Here is a 21,630-nt window from a genome sequence, read left to right as displayed (position 1 = left end):
TGAATATTTGCTTATGAACAGGGTCATGTCTAGCTTCAGGTGTCCGGTGTTTTGACCAACTGGCTTGCAAAAACCCCGCCAGATTGTTACCATGATTTTAACTGCGATTACAAAAGCCATTACAATGTTAACATACAAGTTTCTAGACAATTGAGGCATTTCCCATCAGCAGCTGTCCACTACCAACCAGGTGACGGAGGAAGGGACGGAGGGAGAGAGAGAGAGAGAGAATGGGAGAGCGGGAGAGAAGAGGGCAGGGACGAAGGGAGGGAAGAATCGAGGCAAATACGTAGCCACTGAGGAAGGGAGGAACGTATGGAAGATAGGTCGATTATGGCAGACGAAGAGAAGCACGTTTGAAGGGAGGAACGAATGGAAAGGAGGAGGTCGAGAGGGGCAGAAGGGAGGCCAGGAAGATGAGAGAGAAAAAGAGAGAAAGACAGAGACAGAGAGTGGAAGTGCAACTTGGTTGTACTACTGTTAGAAAGAGCGGAGAAACTCTGCTTCATTACTCTGAGACCAAAAATTACTTGACGAAAATTCTGTAGAAACTGCAATCATGAATTCTAGTGTCAACATTACTTTCTACCGTTTTTCTTGTGCCACGAAAATATCGTTTACAGCTTTTAAATCTATTGTTCCTTGCCTTTGTCCTAATCTACAATTAAAGTACAAATTTTAGCCCATTGTTTTAAGTCATACTAGGTTATTGGTTACGAAGTTTGAGATCAGTTTTTTTTATTAATAATAAAATTAGTTACACCGCTGAAACGGGATTGGTATGTAGATTCCCACTTCGTGGGTATTTACATACTAATGTATTTATCTTTGCACTGGTATTTACATGCCAATTTAAATGTCTCATGGATGTGGTAGACATAATTATTAACAGGAATGTTCCCAACAGGAAGGAGCTTCGAATCAAAACAGACTTGAAAAAGTATATACGATGATAAACGATGTTGTTAATGCAGGTATTCAGCGCATCTAATAGTATTAGGTATCCTCGAAAGGGTACTAGACCTTTAAATTTGTTGCAAGATATTTGCTCTATACCTTCTAAGATTCCGTTTATAAATGGAGATCATCACATCTGATCGGCTGGTACACTGTAATCAGAATAAAAGGGGTCTGCAACTATTGGTATGTGAAGATTCCTCTCAGGTCACTTTAATACAGTCATACGTCGCTTAACGACGGGGATACGTCCTAATAATTTTATCGTTAGGCAATTTCGTCGTTGTGCGAACAAACCTAGATGGTATAGCCTACTACACACCTAGGCTATATGGTACAGGCTATTGTTCCTAGGCTTAGGGGCCATGATGAACAAAACAACACGAGATTAAATCAGGCACAAAGGAAAATGCTATCAAGAGACGAGGTAACACGACATACGCTTTTACAGTAAACTTTTCTTTTTATTAGTAGAATATTAGTAGAATAACGATAAAAAGTATAGTAAATACACAAAACAGTAACATAGTAATGCGTTACGCTTCGACGTCTACGAAAGACGTCACTAGGCAACAGGAATTTTTCAGCTTCATTATAATCTTATGGGACCACCGTCGTAAATGCGGTTTGTCACTGGCCGAAACGTCGTTATGCGGCGCATGGCTGTTTAGATCATTCCCTGTTTAGAAGAAGTTAGGATGATCAATGATGTGTTTATCGGCTAATTTGAAAAATTTACTTTTGAAAGCTTATAAAAGTATTTTCCATTAAATAACTTGAGAATGCTTCATCTGAGTGGCTTTAATATTGAGTGGTTGCCGATAACTCGAGAATGCATCTTCCGAGCGGATTCAAACTTAAATATCTCCTGTATTTAGGAATACTGGTCTCTCTGTGCGATAAGTGGAGAATTATTCTTTCGACTGGCATTATAAACCCTGAATGGTACAATGGATCCCCAACACTGAATATTACAGTGGATCCGAGCAATGAATGTTACAGTGGATCCCCAGCACTGAATGTTATGACGGATCCCCAACACTGAATGTTATGACGGATCCCCAACACTGAATGTTATGACGGATCCCCAACACTGAATGTTATGACAGATCCCCAACACTGAATGTTATGACGGATCCCCAACACTGAATGTTATGACGGATCCCCAACACTGAATGTTATGACGGATCCCCAGCACTGAATGTTATGACGGATCCCCAACACTGAATGTTATGACGGATCCCCAACACTGAATGTTATGACGGATCCCCAACACTGAATGTTATGACGGATCCCCAACACTGAATGTTATGACAGATCCCCAACACTGAATGTTATGACAGATCCCCGACACTGAATGTTATGACAGATCCCCAACACTGAATGTTATGACAGATCCCCAACACTGAATGTTATGACAGATCCCCAACACTGAATGTTATGACGGATCCCCAACACTGAATGTTATGACGGATCCCCAACACTGAATGTTATGACGGATCCCCAACACTGAATGTTATGACGGATCCCCAACACTGAATGTTATGACGGATCCCCAACACTGAATCTTATGACGGATCCCCAACACTGAATGTTATGACGGATCCCCAACACTGAATGTTATGACAGATCCCCAACACTGAATGTTATGACGGATCCCCAACACTGAATGTTATGACGGATCCCCAACACTGAATGTTATGACGGATCCCCAACACTGAATGTTATGACAGATCCCCAACTCTGAATGTTATGACGGATCCCCAACACTGAATGTTATGACAGATCCCCAACACTGAATGTTATGACGGATCCCCAACACTGAATGTTATGACGGATCCCCAACACTGAATGTTATGACGGATCCCCAACACTGAATGTTATGACGGATCCCCAACACTGAATCTTATGACGGATCCCCAACACTGAATGTTTTGACGGATCCCCAACACTGAATGTTATGACAGATCCCCAACACTGAATGTTATGACAGATCCCCAACACTGAATGTTATGACGGATCCCCAACACTGAATGTTATGACGGATCCCCAACATTGAATCTTATGACGGATCCCCAACACTGAATGTTATGACAGATCCCCAACACTGAATGTTATGACGGATCCCCAACATTGAATCTTATGACGGATCCCCAACACTGAATGTTATGACGGATCCCCAACATTGAATCTTATGACGGATCCCCAACACTGAATGTTACAATAGCTCCCCGACACTAAATGTTGCAATGGGTCCCCAACGGTAAATATTACAATAGATCCCCAACACTGAATGTTTTGACGGATCTCCAACACCGAGTGTTATGATAGAGTCATCACAAAACTCTCTATTAATGAACGTGGTTAACCTCACCAGTTAATAAATTTATAACATTTATTTCTTTAATTTCATTACATGAGTCAAGATAAGTTTAATGAGAAGACATTCTGAAGAGTAAACTTTTATTTATAGACGAGGTTTCGCTCTAAACAGACCTTGATAAAGCTCTTTATTTTTAGAGCGAAACATCTTCGCCTGTACATAAAAGGTTTGCCCGGCACATTGTGTCTTTCTTCCAAATAAACTTTGGTTTTAAATACAGAATTAACTGAACTTCAAGTAAGTTTTAAAGTGAAATCGTTTTAATTTCCTCCTTTGTTTGAGTTTTTGTGTGTTAAATTGCCTGGAATATGTTAAAAAAAACTTTAATATTAACATTTTGAAACAAATTTTTCATATTAAGTTATATAATATGTATTCATTTTGCCAAATTTTTGAGATGGTACTTTGGCATCAGCTACTAGGAGTCGATGTTAATCAAATTTTGGGAATAAATGTTCAATGTGAACTAGACCTCAGAGAAAGAAATCACAAGTTTTAATTTATTTTTTTTTTTCGGGTGAAGTGTGTTGCCAAGCACTTTACTAGGCTCCGGCCTTTAATGGGAATTTTAACCTTGGCTGGACTAATGCCATTATCTAGAATTACTCTGGTTAGTTTTGTATCACAGACATTTATTTTAACCTTGGCTGGACTAATGCCATTATCTAGAATTACTCTGGTTAGCTTTGTATCACAGACATTTATTTTATGATCTCATATTTTCTTACTATGACTTCAGATTTTTTACCTTCTCTTAGATTTGGCAAGTTTCACATTGCTATATCGTTTGGTACTCTCTTGGAATTTTAAATTTTATTTTTAAGGGGCACAGAGAAGACAAAGATGACTTATTGAAAATAAATTTTAATGCGAAAGTCATTAGAATTTTGAGTTAAAATCGGAACACAATTTTATAGTGAAGCTTGTAATACCGTATCTAATCCTCTGCATTTAGAAAATATTTCTAAACACATTATAGCCTGATATATTATAAGTCTTGACACAACAAAAATTTATTCACGCTAATCTAAATATAACATTAGTTTTTTAACATAGCTTGATTTGCTTGGTTTCATAATACCATAGGCTGAGGGGGGAGGGGGGGAATGGAAGGATTATATCAAGAAAAATCTTAGCAACAAAAGTCAGTAAACAAATAAACGCAGCATAACAAGTGACATTATAATGTAAACTTCTCTTTGTCTGTATTGCATTGGCACTGTACTGTGTAAGAAATCAGGGAAAAAATTTCCTCTTATATAAAACCCTTTCGTTCTAATCTTTCCACTTCTTCATTCCATCAATCTTTCCATTTGTCTCCGACGCACATTTTCCTAATCATAATAATCTGCCGCACACTAGCACTGCCTTCTTGATTAAGTACTATACCACCTCTTCGACCTTCTCCTCCTGATCCTCCTCCTCATTATTTTTATTCACTCAGCTAATCTTTCTTATCTACTTGTAAAAAAAATGAGTAAATTCTTTGACTACACAAGAAAATAGATTCAGAGGATTCAACGGATTCCAAAGAGCGTATTTGCTCCCCAGCCATAAGAACACGAGACTGGAAGAAACACTGGAGTCTACCTACCAGGACTTGGGTAGACTCAGTGTTATGAAGTTCTACAACTTCCACAACAGTGTCTCCCACAGTGTCATAACGTTACCCAGATCATTACTTCTCTTACTTGTCTCCACATTCCCTGAACATTCACTTAACCATGCGAAGAATTATCTTTCTCCTCTCACCTCTAAGAACATAACAGTATCGTTTACTGCTTCTCTTAGCCCACGTTTATTCTAAACCTCCACCATTTTAAACACAGCTCTTCTGAACCACAACCTTTCTAAACCGTATTTCTTCTAACCACACTCCTTCCTAACCACACTGCTAAGCGATACTCCTTCTAAACCGAATCCCTCCTGAACCACACTCTTTCTAAACCACACCACTTGTAAGCAACACCCCTTCTAGAATCCATTACCTAGTTCTAAGCTATGCTACTTGTAAACTCTACCCTAAATAAACCACATACCTTCTAAATCGCAACCCTTACATATCAATGCCCTTCTAAATCATAGTGCAGGCAATGTGCTTCTCATCTCCAGGACTCAGTTCCAAGTAACTGTTTAGCTGCAGCTCTTCAAAAATATTGCCTTCCTCACACTCCAACAGCCTCTCAAATCTTAAAACATGTCTCCACTCATTCCGATTTAACACACTCTTCTAATAGACAACTCATTCCCTTAACTCCCAGAAGCATTTATTTTGATTTCTTATATACGGCGTGTAGCAACTTTCTCGGTTAGGTTAGGTTAAGTTAGGTTAAGCTAGGTTAGGTTAGGTTAGGTTAAGCTAAGTTAGGTTAGGTTAGATACACAAATAACCCAGGCAAATGAGAATGAAACATATGACGACATTTCGGTCCGTCTTGGATCATTAACTAGACGTCAAAAATTTTATTTTCGTATGTACGGGTTATCTGTGTATTGTTCCAGTCATGGTGTTTTTTTCTTATTTAGGTAAGTTTATGGTTAAGTTAGGCTAGGTTATGTTAGACTAGGTTAGGTTAGGTTTGGTTAAGTTAGGCTAGGTTATGTTATGTTAGATTAGGTTAGGCTGAAAATACCTTCAGCAGTCACCCCTTTCATTGATTTTACAATAGCGAACAGTAGTGACTAAGAGGATGTTGAAAGAAGACCATGAGGGAAGGAAGAGAGTAAGAGTATAATCAACTAAGAGTATCATCAACAAAGAGTATCATCAACTAAAAGTATCATCAGATAACAGTAGCTTCAACTAAGAAGATCATCAATTAAGAGCCAACACATCAATGAGAGTGACAACAGTGCATACAAATTTTCCCAGTATATGCCCCTTGCTTGTTCATCTTGCAGCCTTCTAATGGGGAGCCTTGATGTCGGTGAAGGGCTTTTGATGCAAAGAATTGAAACCACCTTCCGTCTCCTTGGATCAAAACGGGTTACCTCCCATTCCCAAGTGCACTTTCCTTTGAAAACAACAAAAATAATGATTAACAACACTTCTACTACTATGAATACTATTACAATGACCACTACTACTACTACTATTACTACGACTACTACTACTATTTCTGCTACTGTTACTACTGCTACTACTACTACTACTACTACTACTACTACTACTACTACTACTACTACTACTACTACTACTACTACTACTATTACTACCTCTACTACTACTACTACTACTACTACTACTACTACTACTAATAATAATAATAATAATAATAATAATAATAATAATAATAATAATAATAATAATAAGAAGAAGAAGAAGAAGAAGAAGAAGAAGAAGAAGAAGAAGAAGAAGAAAAAGAAGAAGAAAAAGAAAGAAGATTAATAATAATAATAATAATTCAGTTTTCAGTTGTTTCTCATAACAGAGGCCTTGGCTGCCTTTTCACAGTTACCTGCTCAGGCAGTAAAGTGTTTTATTACAAACACGCCCCACCTCGTGGCATTTAGACTCCTTCGTATCCGTATCTTTAAACGTGGCCTTAATTTTCACCTCTGTGACGAAATTCAAGCAGTGGTGTGAAGATTGTGCACGTACGTCGCCCTACAGTATTCCAGCGGAATACCTGCAGTGTTGTCATCAGAATACCAACAAAGACCTCCACAGCTTACCAACATTTTGTCAGCAGTATGTTTACATTATTACACAGCAGCATTCTTTTACGAATGGCTTAGCTAATCAGTGATTTGCGACCTAAGCAACGCAATATTCATCTGGGTTTTTTATTCTAAACCCATATTATTTCTTTCATATTGATAAATTTTAAAGATGGAGAATATTTTCAAGACTCTTGTTTCAGCCTGGTAAAACACAGATAACTCGCGCTTGGGAGACTGAAACTTGTAAAGACGTTTCGGTCCGACTTCGAACATTCGCAAGTCACACTGATTACCTCCCAGCTCCCCCCTAAGTCACAGTTTGACTCGTTAACGGTCCAATTCGGACCGAAACATCGTCGTAAATTTCAATTTCCTAAGTGCGGGTTATTTGCGTATTTTGCCAGCCACTGTATTGTGACTATTAATCCTTTTTCAACCTATCAGTCTCCCAAATTTTACTCTCAGAAAAATATATTTTTTTTTCCAATTACCTGAAAATCACGTACGACATTTGAGTGATATCTTTCTTCATATTTATTTTCAAGGGTGATTGTTCTTTTAGTAACAGAGTTGTGGATGAGTGGAACAAAGTCCGGAGTACCGTCATAGAAGCTAAAACGTTGTGTAGTTTTAAAAATAGGTTAGATAAATACATGAGTGGGTGTGAGTTGGACCTGACTGACTTGTGCTACTAGGTCTGATGCCGTGCTCCTTAAGTGGATGTGACCTGACTAGGTGGGTCACTGATCTAAGCCTAGGGGTAACATGGACCTGCCTCGCATGGGCCAGTACGCCTGCTCAGCGTTTCTTCTTTCTTCTTTCTTATGCTCTTATGTACAACGATATTCACACATGTTTACTTGGTATAATTCCTGTTTGCTGTTTGTTGGATCTGTTTATTTAGTACTTTTTCTATTTGCTAACAGCCGATTTTGTTTATTTTTACCGTTTTTGTTTGCTGGATATTTATTTGGTACTGTTTATGATTGCTATATGCTAGTTCTGTTTACTTGGTTTTGTTTCTGATTGCTAGCAGCTGGGTCTGATTTCTTGATGCTGTTTCTGTATGGCAGTTGCTGGTTTTGTTTGCTAGCTGCTGTTTGCTTGGCACGTTCTCTCCTTGCTAAGCACTGGCTTTTTTTTTTTTTTGGCTCTTCCGAATTCTCTGTTTCTCTAGTTTGTTTCATCAGTACGATAATTATATCAACATTTAAGCTGCGATAAACCTAATATATATTTATTGCAACGATTAATTGTGGAACACATTTATGAAACCTTGAAAGATTCAATTACACAGTGAATAATGTACCACTAATTTACAGTCAGTAGCCACTAGAAACGTTGATATAGTCATGCTGATGAAGAGTGTCTGTTGCAAAATAGTTTGAAACCACAATTGGCTCTGTGGATCAGGAGAGAGAGAGAGAGAGAGAGAGAGAGAGAGAGAGAGAGAGAGAGAGAGAGAGAGAGAGAGAGTTCCATTCATCCACAACTCTATTACCAAACCAGTACTTTCCTATATCCTTCCTGAATCTGAATTTTTCCAACTTGAAACCATTGCTGCGAGTCCTGTCTTGGCTGGAAATTTTCAGCACACTATTTACATCCCCTTTATTTATTCATGTTTTCCATTTATACACCTCGATCATATCCCCCCTAATTCTACGCCTTTCGAGAGAGTGCAGATTCAGGGCTCTCAGTCTATCCTCATAGGGAAGATTTCTGATACATGGGATCATCTTTGTCATCCTCCTTTGTACGTTTCCCAGAGCATTTATATCCATTCTGTAATACGGTGACCAGAACTGAGCAGCATAGTCTAAATGAGGCCTAACCAAGGATATATAGAGTTGAAGAACAACCAGAGGACTTCTATTATTTATACTTCTAGATGTGAAGCCAAGAATTCTGTTAGCTTTATTGCGAACACTAATGCACTGTTGTCTTGGTTTTAGGTTACTGCTAACCAGAGCTCCTAAATCCTTTTCGCAATCGGTAGTATTAAGATCTACATTATTTAGTTTATATGTGGCATGGCTATTTAACTGTCCAACATTCAGAACTTCGCATTTGTCAATATTAAACTGCATCTGCCACTTCTCCGACCATTGCGTCAGTCTAATCAAATCACCCTGGAGTGCTCTAATGTCCTCATTAGAATGAATTGGACGGCCTATTTTGGTGTCATCAGCAAATTTGCTTATGTCGATATTTATTCCCTCATCTATGTCGTTTATGTAAATTGTGAACAACAACGGGCCCAACACTGACCCCTGAGGAACACCGCTTGTGACGACGTGCCCCAATTCTGATTTCTCCCCATTTATGCAAACTCTCTGCTGCCTATTTGTCTGCCTTTGCTGTTCGTCAGTGGTAATAAAGTAGTTACACACTGGTTACCATCAAATTGGTGAAGAAAAAACGGCTGTGGATCTGTTACACATCTCTCTAAGAATCTATGGATTCATTCTATACTTATCGAGCATATTCCTTCACCATTGCTCCATTGGAATAATTTTTACTTGAGCAGTCTGTAAGCCATATAACCATTATCAGCTTGCCACAAGAAAGTGACATGAAGTAGACTGTCAGCGTCAATGCACAACTTCATCTTATCATTGAATCTTATGTCGAAGTAGATGATTTTGTCCTAATATTTACTTCTCGTTTCTTACCTTGGGAAGACGACGGTAGAGACCATAAGAAACATTTTCCTTCATTATTAAAATAGAGGAGAGGCATAACAGAAGACAAATGACGCAGTTTCAAAAGATGCGACACACATCTTAATCGAATAAGTTTGCAGTGAAACTGCAAACTTATTCGATTAATTTCAGTATTCAAGTTCTGAAAATCAGAACATGAATACTGAAATAGATAAACCTACACACACACACACACACACACATACACACACACACACACTTTCCTTGGGAAACAGAAGCAGACATCTCTTCCTGGCTACCATATGGCGCCCTCTGAGAGGAAAAGGACTTCGGTGCTGCTGCCTCCAAGAGAAAGTATTGTGCGTAACTCTCAATTACGCAAACTGTTACATGGAATATTTTTACGGTTATTACACTCCAAGATACTCATTACGTACTTTTGTTTACTGAATTTATAAAACTTTTTTAAAAAATTATCAAACTTTCAATTCTCCTTGAGCTGAATGACCCATACAAGTTTAGCGCTTCTTCATAAATGTTAGAACTCTGTTATTATAGAACGAATAAAATCTTTCTCATTGTTAATTTAAAAAATATATAACAGAAAACGATGTTACAAAGTTCATATGGTCATTTGATAAAGTGGGGAGATGCCTGACCCAAAGGAGGCGCTGCCTTGAATTTTTATTGATTGCCGATTCCAGCGCTGTTGTCTGGAAATCCAGTGGGTTAAGCATTTCAAGAGGCTTGATTAATTTGTTGCTACCTAAGAAGAGAACCGTCATCAGGTACTGACCTGACCCACACACCATTAACCTGACGCCTCCTGCACCTGACTTCTACGTTCCTATACATTGTGTGAATCTCTCATGCTTTGTGTTGGATTAATAAAACTCTCCGTGACCGAATTTTATTATAATAAAACATTCTTGTGCTACATACGTATTTTATTTTACATACAGACTGTATTCATGCATCAGGTTTCCGTAAAATTCTTCACTCTTTGTTTGCATGATATCCAAAGGCATGGTTCAAACCTGAAGTTGATTGAGGAGGCTCCCACAGTTACGCAAGTGGGCGTGTCTTGTACCACTTCCAGTGAAGGTTGTCTCTCCACAACACTACACCGAGAGTCGTCTTCTTACACCCACTCTTTTACCTTCTATTAACTCCCTCTTTGTTTGTTTGTCTGTCTGTCTGTCTGTCTCTCTCGCTATATATATATATATATATATATATATATATATATATATATATATATATATATATATATATATATATATATATATATATATATATATATATATATATATATATATATATATATATGCATATGCAAGGAATTCGCAAGAGCAGGCGAAATATACGCAAACACTGATCTCTGCCTGAAGGAACAAGGAACAAGGTCCGCACTGCGTACCTTGTTCCAAGGTTCGGAGGTTCGAGCCTCCTTCAGCCAGAGATCAGTGTTTGTGCATATTTCGCCTGCTCTTGCGAATTCCTTGCATTGTTAAAATCTCTAGTAAGGCTGATGCATGCAGGGGGTGAGATGAAAAGCTGTAAGCCTTCTCCCTGAAAACTGGCTGCCTTGGATCAACGTCTAGCATTGTGCTAGGCGTCAAGGTATTGGTCCAGTGTGGTGAGAATGGTATAGCACTGCGTACCTTGTTCCAAGGTTCGTAGGTTCGAGTCTCCTTCAGCCAGAGATCAGTGTTTATATATTTATATATATATATATATATATATATATATATATATATATATATATATATATGGAAACATCCACTGTGAAAGAATAGAGAAATTCCAAGCGCTTTTGTGACTACTCACATTATCAAGGAACATTGTTCCTTGATAATGTGAGTAGTCACAAAAGCGCTTGGAATTTCTCTATTCTTTCACAGTGCTTGTTTTGCATATTCTGAAATCACCTGTTTACTGTGATCTTATTGCATATATATATATATATATATATATATATATATATATATATATATATATATATATACAAGGAATTCGCGAGAGCATGCGAAATATACACAAACACTGATCTCTGGCTGAAGGAGACTCGAACCTACGAACCTTAGGACAAGGTACGCAGTGCTTTACCAATCTACCCACACTGGACCAATACCTTGGCGTGTAGCATGAGCTACACGTTTGATCCAAGGCAAATCTCTAGTAAGGCTGATGCATGCAGGGGATGAGATGAAAAGCTGTAAGCCTTCTCCCTGAAAGCTGGCTGCCTTGGATCAAACGTGTAGCTCTGCTACACGCCAAGGTATTGGTCCAATATATATATATATATATATATATATATATATATATATATATATATATATATATATAAATATATATATATATATATATATATATATATATATATATATATATATATATATATATATATATATATATATATATATATATTTGTATGTATTATTTGCACAATGGTTTTTGCAGAGTTTGGTAATGAGTTCCTGATAATATTACAAGCTAAGAGCTGTTAGCTAACCCCAGCTCATTTACAAGCCTTTTCATTGTTATGAGACATGCAAATAGGGAAAGGGATCAAGTTGGAGCCATCTGTGGGCTAGTGGATTCATTTGGCAAACCATTTTTATTTCATCGATGTTGTTATGCAGAACGAACCTATTCCAGACTCAAGTAATTCTAGGACTGAATGATCACAGATGAAGTGATGTTCCTGAGAAGGGTACAGCCAGAGCGTAGTGGCTGTTTACTGCCTGTCTTGTATACAAGCCAAGTGTGGTACCATGACAATATAGTCCTAGTATATATCAGTGAGGCCACCCATATCTCTCCGGTGCTAAATGTTGTCTATCCAGGCCGGGTCCTGGTGCTAGGTTCTCTATTTTGTTCAGACATTGCAGATGAGACAGGGAGCAGGCAATCCAAGGAATACTCAAAGTGTGAGTGCACTAGTGCCTCGTACAAAGTTTTGCAGCCTCTGCTCTCGAGCAAGTACGAGAAACGCCTTAGTGTTGTTAATATCTTGGCTGCCTTGCTTGCAAAACTTACCTTGTGGTTCTCCTTAGACATGACCCCGAAATCGTAATGTGAGTTTTGAGACTCTCTGATCGTGGGTTCAAACCCCACCCGTGGTATGGTTTCTCCTTAGTTTGGAAACAAAACTCACTCTAGGATATCCACCTCATCCTCGGGTTCCAACACTCTCCCATTCATTCTTACTACTGCTCCAGCATTACCATCATGGTGCCTAGAGACTATCATCATTTGTGTTTTCTCGTTTTGCCCGGGGTGACATATCTGTAATTTATACAATTCTCACCTAATAGTTCTAAACACGCGCAGCTATATGCCAGAATATATTCATAAATGTTTTTAGGTTATCTACGTTTCCCTTGTAATTTCTAAACAGCGACCAGCATAACATGTGAGCGGACAGCTTTCAGTAATATTTCTTGGGTTGTATGCTTTTGTTGGCTACATGAGAGTCATCAAGACTTTTCTTGAGAGTTCATAGTTTGTGAAATGCTTAATAGGAAGAAGTTCAAAATTAACCTTGAGAACTTTAAGTGTAAAAACACAGCATGTAAAAGGCCTGTGGTAAATCCGTTTTCCTACTGATAAGGGTGCAGATTCAAATGTTTTTTTGTGATGGTCACAAAGAAAAAATTAAATATATATTTATATCTATATGTTTATACCCATACGTGTATATACCTAGTATATGAGCAACCCTATACATTATGTAACATAAACCTAAGCTAACTTAAAATAACATAAATTATAAATAAAGAAAATAGAATTTGTTTGTTTGCAGGGAACATTTTAAAAAGACGATCCGAGTCTCGTAAGAAAATTAGCCACTCACTGTCTGACTTTATCAGCGAAATTGCTGCAGTGCTGTTATCTCATGTCAGAAATCGTAAGCGACTGTTGGAACTCTTTTTATTATACTCGTTAGCATTTTATACATGCTTATTTGTAATTATTTGAATAACGAAAGACTTATATTTTATGACAATGATGACTTGTAGCGGATATAATCTCAGTAGAATAAAATTGTTTGGGAAAAGACACAGTCACATTCCTTACAACTGACTGGTTGAGAGACAAAATGATATAGACTCATGTTGAGGAATAAGTCTTTATTCGACGTTTCGCTCAGTGTTCTCAAGTCATGACTTCAAGAAACTCGATTGTGGGCGAAACCTCTTTAGTATAATGACTTGCACAACAAGTCATTATACTAAAGAGTCTAACAAACCATACCACGGGCGGGGATAGAACACGCGATCAGAGTCAGAAAAATTCCAGACCGACACGTTAGCCACTGGGCTAGTATTCTGACTCTCCGATCACGGGTTCTATCCCCGCCCGTGGTATGGTTTGTTTGCAATCGTGTCATTACGATTTCGTGAGTTAAGAGTCTAATCTTTGTGAACAACTGTAAACAAATGAATTTAGGAAACTCTGTTCGCTGAGTGAAGTCACTGCAGAAATCATCCTTGTCAATGGAAATCCCCAGATATTCCTTATCAATACTGTTAGAGGAAGAAACACCTAGTTGTAGCGAACTGAAAAAGCCATCCCTGACAGATTAAGCGTATAACGTACAGCAAATTATTATTGTCATAGTATAAGTATACGAGATATGATATAGGGCGTAATGATAATAGTTTGTTGGGCTATGTATTGGCAGATAAAAGACTGATGAGTATATTTAAGGACGTGCATGTTTGTATACGTAGCGACACGCTTTGAAATAATACCCGGACGCTTCCCACGTGTCTTAATTCCTCTCATCTCTTCGCTATTCTATACCATTATTATAAAGATCGGGAGGCGAGAGGGAACAATTTGAAGATTCTGAAAGAGTTCAGAGGTTATTTCCTTTCCCCTCTCATAAGCGTCTCTAATAACTTAAATGAACAATTTCGCCCATTTTCGTAAACCTCGTTTTAGAGTAATTAATATCGAGTGTAATTTGACCACATCCGATTTGTAGAGTATTTAATTTTAATTGCGTGCTGATTAATTTTAATTGGACGTTGATTAGCTGCTACGGTGATTTGCTCTCGTCAGACTAAGTAATCATGGTAATATATTAAAACCTTAATACGATGTACTTATATGCCTAGCATACGATGAAATTAATAGCAACAACAACATCAACAACAACAATAAAAACAATAGCAACAACAACAATAACAACAACAACATGAATAATATGTTTATGATGGTGAGGATGACTGCGATAAATAATAATAATAATAATAATAATAATAATAATAATAATAATAATAATAATAATAATAATAATAATAATAATAATAATAATAATAACTACCACAAACTATTGTCATGTTTCACTCCTACAATGGCACTCCCAGAACAAAGACGCACCCGCCCGTACCACAGTTATTACCTACGTGCTTCGACTAATTGCCCAAGACAACGACGTGTAATTACCGGCCGCTGTCGGAGATGAGTTTCCTCTACACTCCTTCTCCGTCTGAGTAAACCCTTAAAAAGAGAACCAAGGGGTGAAAATGGACATTTTCACTCCCTTAAAAGGTCTCAGAGGTTACTGTAGTAGATATTCTTTCTCTAGGAAGGTTTAAAGTGATGACACTAAGAGACAGTGTCGAGAAAGGATTCAGAGGGTGACTACTGTAGATATTACCCCAGAAAGGGTTTAAAGGGGTGATTACAGGAGATATTCTCTTCTCAGCAAGGGTCCAGTGAGTGAGCACCACTGTAGTTATTGTTCCATTGCCTTCAGCCTTAACCTACGTAATATTTAATTGTATATTAATGAATTTCTTTCGCGAAATCTTGGCTCTTCAGTTTCTGGATCATAAAATCCTGACTCACAAAATTCTGGTTTTTATGATCATGCATTATATGAAATACTGATGAGTGATGACTGGAGAACGACACTTGTTTTCACCCAGAGTAATATCTGCATAATATTGCAAGGGAGCTTGACTCACAAATGCTGCTGACAAGTATAATAAAGGGGACAAAATTTGCAAAATCAAATGTTCATTCTGGTGACGTATCGCCTAATATAGAGCTTTGCCATGACCTGTTATGTCTAGATGGGACAAAACCCTTTCCTCTTTACTATCTAAATAAAAAGTTACTTGTGCGAGTATGTGTCTGAGAAACTTTCTAGTGTATCAGCCTTATAAATATATATAATCTTTTAATGTAAAGTAGGCAGTACTGCACGTAGGATAAGCAGGTTCTGAGGAAGGGGAGGTAATCAGGTTTGAACTATGGTTGGGTTAAGGCAGCTTCATTTACGTGGAACAGGAGTCCTTCACCAGAATCTAAGCACTCCCTTGAAGGAATGTTATAGCAGAATAACATGCACGTATTTGCTAACTACTGCAGTGGTTGTAAGCTGCTAGATCATGCTGGCCTCAATACGTGCAGATGGTAGCTTAGAATTGGCCATAATTGATAATTAGCCACACCTAATTTGGCCACACACATGTCGTGGCCACATCGCGCTTGACCATACCTGAGGCAGCAGCATCTGCTGTCGTCACATTTGACGTAGCTAATCATGCCTGTCTCTACAGCTGCCGTAGCGAAACCTTTCGTGGCTACAGTTGCTGTGGCCAAACCTGGAGTGGCCACACGTGAGGGAGAGCTGAGACACATCGAAACATGTGGAACACACTTTCACACTTATTTAATCTGAGTTATTACTGAGCTATGAATAGTGAGTGTGCGTGTGTGTGTGTGTGCATACTCACCTACTTACTCACCTAGTTGTGGTTGCAGAGGTCGACTCATAGTTCCTGGCCCCGTCTCTTCGCTGGTCGATACTAGGTCCACCCTCTCTCTTCTCCATAAGGCTTTATCAAACCTCTTATGTATGGATACTGCCTCCACTACATCACTCTCCAAATTGCTTCTCTTCTTGACAACTCTATGACCGAAGAAATACTTCCTAATTTCCTTTTGACTCAACTGAGTTTTCAACTTCCAGCTGTGTCCCATCTCTGCAACATTCTGTCCCTATCCACCCTGTCAGTTCTTCTCAGTATTTTGTATATCATTAGCAAGTCTTTCCCTCCTGCCCTCCAATGTCGTCAGGTTGATTTCCCATAACCTCTCCTCGTTTTGTGTGTGTGTGTGCGTGTGTGTGTGTGTGTGTGTGTGTGTGTGTGTGTGTGTGTGTGTGTGTGTGTGTGTGTGTGTGTGTGTGTGTGTGTGTGTGTGTGTGTGTGTGTGTGTGTGTTGCGTATGTGCGTGAGTGGGATCTGGTGGTCGTTGATGTAACACATTTATCCACCAAATTACATATTTCTTTTAGAAGCACCTTGCATGTTTATCTCTCCACCACAGCCTGTATTTCTTCTACTTTTATACTGCTGATCAGTGTTTATACTGCTGGTCAGTATTTATACTGCTGGTCAGTGTTTATACTGCTTATACTGCTGGTCATTGTTTATATTACTGGTCAGTGTTTATACTGCTGGTCAGTGTTTATGCTGCTTGCCAGTGTTTATATGCTGTTCAGTGTTTATACTGCTGGCCAGTGTTTATGCTGCTTGTCAGTGTTTATACTGCTGTTGAAGAGCTCTTGATTCAAGAAATTGAACCTACCCTTTATTTACTGGAGTACTCCTGACTGTCTTTTATTTCTCAAAGAGCTGTATGACCCTTAATTGTATGACCCTTAAATTTAATAATAATGTTAAACAAAGGGTCGCCTGACTTTCTCGTTATAAACATTCCGAGAGTCGTACTTGTACTTTTTTGAAAAATATATTAAAATAAACATAAGGGTAAATAGATAAGCTGCTAAAAAAATCTATATCACTATTAATAATAAAAATTGAAAAATTACTGTAATCCTATGCTTAAAAAATTAAAAGATCCAATACACGTTTTGACCAAGAATACTCAGATGTTAATTAAACATGAATAGGTGGTGTGGCAGAACTAAGATGTAATGGGACAAAATCTAATGACAGTCCTCCATTAAGATGGCTACACAGTTTCACTATGATCATCCAGAGTGATTTTTATTAATCATTTTTAAGAGAAGTACTAAACCCATGTGAATAGTGGAGCAATGGAGTGAATGATGGAGGCTTGATCCTCCATCCACCAGGCTAAGTAGAGTAAGTAGAGTAAAAAGTGATGTAAGAAGGCCTAGGGAAATGACTGAAAACAGATTACACTATAATAAGTATTAGTGAAAACATTACTGGTAGAAAATATAACCAGGGTGAAAACAATAAAAAATACCATAACAAATAGTCTCCAGTGCTGATAGAACAAGCTTAAGTGTTTAGAAATGCTGTGGAGGATGAAGCAAGGACTGGAGTCGTAGTACCGATGGCGACTCGGGTCCAGGAGTTACAAGTGAAGATGGTATTCGAACTTCTCGCCTTCGTCTAGAGACTCCAGACTGTGTGTTTTCAGTTATTATTCCTCGGTTTCAAGTTTCCAAGGTAAGCCTGCCCACTTACCTTCCGTTCCTCATTTACAGCGTCTGCGTCACGATTCAGCCATATCTTTTTTGAGCTAAATCTCTCGCTCTCTCAGAGCTCCGGATTTTAAGAGATTCTCTCTACTAAAACAAGCGACACACTTAATTACTTATAAGCATTCGCATACATGTAGAGTGGAATCTTAGTGTTCGAATGTACCGGACCTAGAATAAACCTCACTCTGAGAAACTTCCCTCATTTCTTCTGTCTTGCTACTCTTGCAACATTGCATAGCTCCTGATGACGCACCGAGACGTGTGAAAGTACTTGAGCTGAAGTATTCCATCCCCTGTGGCGTGTTAAGAACTTCTGTCTGCTATTGTATGCAATCTGAGAGAAGCTGTGGCTGGTGTCATATATATATATATATATATATATATATATATATATATATATATATATATATATATATATATATATATATATATATATATATATATATATATATGTATGTCGTGCCGAATATGTAAAACTGGTCAATTAGCAAGAACTCATTTAAAATTAAGTCCTTTCTGAAATTTTCTTTTACACGTTTAAAGATATATTTTTTCCATTAATGTTAATGTAAAAAAATTTAAATTTTGCATCAAAAGAATCTTAGAAAACTTACCTAACATTATTAAAATAAGCACAATTTATTTTAGCCTAACCCAACTAAATATATTTTAGATTTTTTTACAATAATTTAATACTAAACAAACACAGTGAAATATATACTTTTCGTTAGGTTCAGAATGATTTTGGCGAAATTATTGCATACACAAATTTTCACTTGTCCTATATGGCAAGATGAGCGTTGCTATTTAAGCCAAGATCGCAAGTTCTGCCTATTCGGCACGATATATATGTATATATATATATATATATATATATATATATATATATATATATATATATATATATATATATATATATATATATATATATATATATATATATATATATATATATATATATATATATACGCAAAACTATTAATATAGTTTAGAGCATAAGAAATTATACTTTATTGGAAAATTACAAATTTGTTGTAAAAATTGTTTTGGTAACTTCTCTTGCTGAAGTAGCAGGTAATAAAGAAACTAATAATCTGACAAACTAATGCACTGGAAACAGCGCCGCAGGTTACAGGAAAACTAAATATTAATAATCTTGAGAATTAGTTCACCGAATGATATGTTAGGAAACAGTGACTGTGTTACTATCGGGTTGCACTGAATTGAAGATGTTTACAGTAAAATAGGTGGAAATAGAAGAATAGAATCGGTTGCATTCAGGTTTAGATTAGACAACCTGGATCTGTGGCAGGTTTCTTTCGCAACTCCCTGAGAAGAAATACAGTGAGATGAACACACTCATGACATTATTTCTCAGAATTTAGAAACCATAGAAAAGCAGTAGCAGCATTAAAAAAAAGATGCAACATTTTTTCAATTACGTAAAGTAATATGTTGAGGTATGGATATTCGAATATTGAAACAGTCAAGAATGCACTTAACATCGTGACTTAAGTGTCATATATAGAAGTTGAAATATATTGCATCGATTATAGAGTGAAAATCCTAAAGAAATTCCCCCTTTAGGGAAAAATCCTACTATTTAACCAAGTTATATATTACTTAAGTATTCGAAGTTAACCTCTTCTGCACAGTTTAAAGATTAAATTTAAGACAAGTTTGTTATCTCGAGTGACTAGGAAAGTTAGTGCTGACCATAAGGAACTTACACAAGCAAAATACAATGATGCTATATTTATGCTATTTTTCTCTTAATAAGTGGGTATAGTTATTAATAAAGTTTCTATAATTTCTAAGGGGTTTTCCTTATTAAGACAAATAAGTTTTGAATTTATTTTTTTTATTAAATGCAAAATAGTAATTATATACCTCAATGAAATTTACACACGTCGCTCAGGTAAACAGTCAGAAAATATAGTCAAATGGAGGTAATATTTCTTGAATCACATTTGATTCGACGTTGATATTTACTCGTATGGTGGGGGAGGTGGGTAGGGTGTTGGGTGGGAAGGGTATGATGGCTTGTATGTTGGGTGGGCGGGGTACGAGGGCTTATGTGCTGGGTACTGGGCTTCTCCCTCATAGTTCACCACAGCCTCCAGACCATCTCCGTTGTCCTGGTAATTGACGGTCTGCTTGCGGCCATCGGGGAGGTCCACCGAGTAACTGCCTTCAGTTCTGTAGCCGTCGCGGGTCTCAGAGTGACCGAAGTTTGCGCCGTAGTGGTCCGCTACACCATAATTGAAGGAATATTTGGGAGGCTCCTGGGAAAACAAAATTCACACAATACATTGCAGACTATATAAATATATCGAATATATTTAAAATAATAAAATTTTGCAATGATCTTAATAAAATGGTCCTAAAATACATTACTGTAACAAAATTAGCTCTTTATACACGAATATACATTAATGGGGCAGCAAATATTATTAACTGACACATTTCCTCACCTCTGGGTAGTGCGGCTTGTGGTAGTGAGATGGAGCTGGGTAGGCTGGTGGGGAATGGTGAACAGGAGCCTCACCAGCCGCCACGGCCAAAATGCAAGCAATGAGAAAAACCTGAAAATATTTATGTCATATGAAGGTTGTATGATCCTTCCAGATCCATTGACGTAACCATCAATTCATTTCCACTTCTAAATACTGCTCACTTACATGCTTCAAGAAGAAAATTTGTTCGGTACACCTCATTCTCCCCCCTTAAAAAGATTTTTTGTAATAAAGGCACAAAAGTAGGTTGTACACTTTATTTAGAATGTTTTGTCTGCAGACCAAGCGAAACGTTATTTTTGTATATTTGCCAAGCAAGTTTTCTGTATTTTACACATTATCTCTTATAATCTACATTTTCATTTTCTTCCAGCAACAGTTCTTTGGTATATTTTACGAAGAAAATGTTATGAAGAAACTGCAATCCTCCCTGCTAATCCTTGGATATCTCTCCCTTCATACATGAGTTAAACAATGCTATAACACTTTGTTTCCCCTCTAATTTATTTATCGCTTTATCAATCGCGCTCATTTCTGATATTTCCCATTTTCGGTTTGATTACAGCCTCATCTATTTCCTTCATGCTAAGTGTCAGCTCTTTTCTCATCCTAACAAATTATAATTCAGGTCTGTGCTTGAAATCACATTCTTTAACAATCAAAATAATATTCTATTTATCCTTTTTTGCCACATTTGTCTCTTATCTACCATAAAAAAAATTCCATTCATTCCGAGGAAGTAATTGCTCCCTAGGTAAAATAAACATCACAGGACTAAGAGTCTGAATGAGAAAATACTGGGAACCAACGCAACACACTGAAGACAGACAGTCATTGCCGTACCTTGAGTGCCATGTTGATGGAGTTGTGATGGTGAGAGGTGCTCTGAGTCTGGTTATATAGCGCTCCTCCAAGTGACTTTCCCCAATTATTTCTAAATAT

General features: G+C 37.5%; 1 protein-coding gene across 1 annotated transcript; it reads right to left on the bottom strand.

Moving 5' to 3' along the window:
* Nucleotides 1–20,072: 20,072 nt before the first annotated feature.
* LOC138854226 (cuticle protein 7-like) lies at nucleotides 20,073–21,543 on the bottom strand. Its single transcript, XM_070096236.1, has 3 exons — nucleotides 21,532–21,543; nucleotides 20,647–20,757; nucleotides 20,073–20,457 (listed from the first exon to the last, which is right to left on the bottom strand). Exons 1-3 carry the CDS (start codon nucleotides 21,541–21,543, stop codon nucleotides 20,161–20,163), a joined length of 420 nt encoding a protein of 139 aa, XP_069952337.1. The 3' UTR covers nucleotides 20,073–20,160.
* Nucleotides 21,544–21,630: the final 87 nt, after the last annotated feature.

This window comes from Cherax quadricarinatus, chromosome 53, assembly GCF_038502225.1.
Source record: "Cherax quadricarinatus isolate ZL_2023a chromosome 53, ASM3850222v1, whole genome shotgun sequence".
NCBI lineage: Eukaryota > Metazoa > Arthropoda > Malacostraca > Decapoda > Parastacidae > Cherax > Cherax quadricarinatus.
The sequence above is the reverse complement of the archived record's forward strand: the minus strand, read 5'-3'. Positions and strand labels throughout refer to the sequence as shown.

What these genes read in the sequence shown, in the direction of transcription:
- LOC138854226 (XM_070096236.1), bottom strand. An exon ending in ACAAGCCGCACTACCCAGAG is followed by an intron (nt 20,458 to 20,646) that starts GTGAGGAAATGT and finishes TTGTTTTCCCAG; the next exon opens with GAGCCTCCCAAATATTCCTT.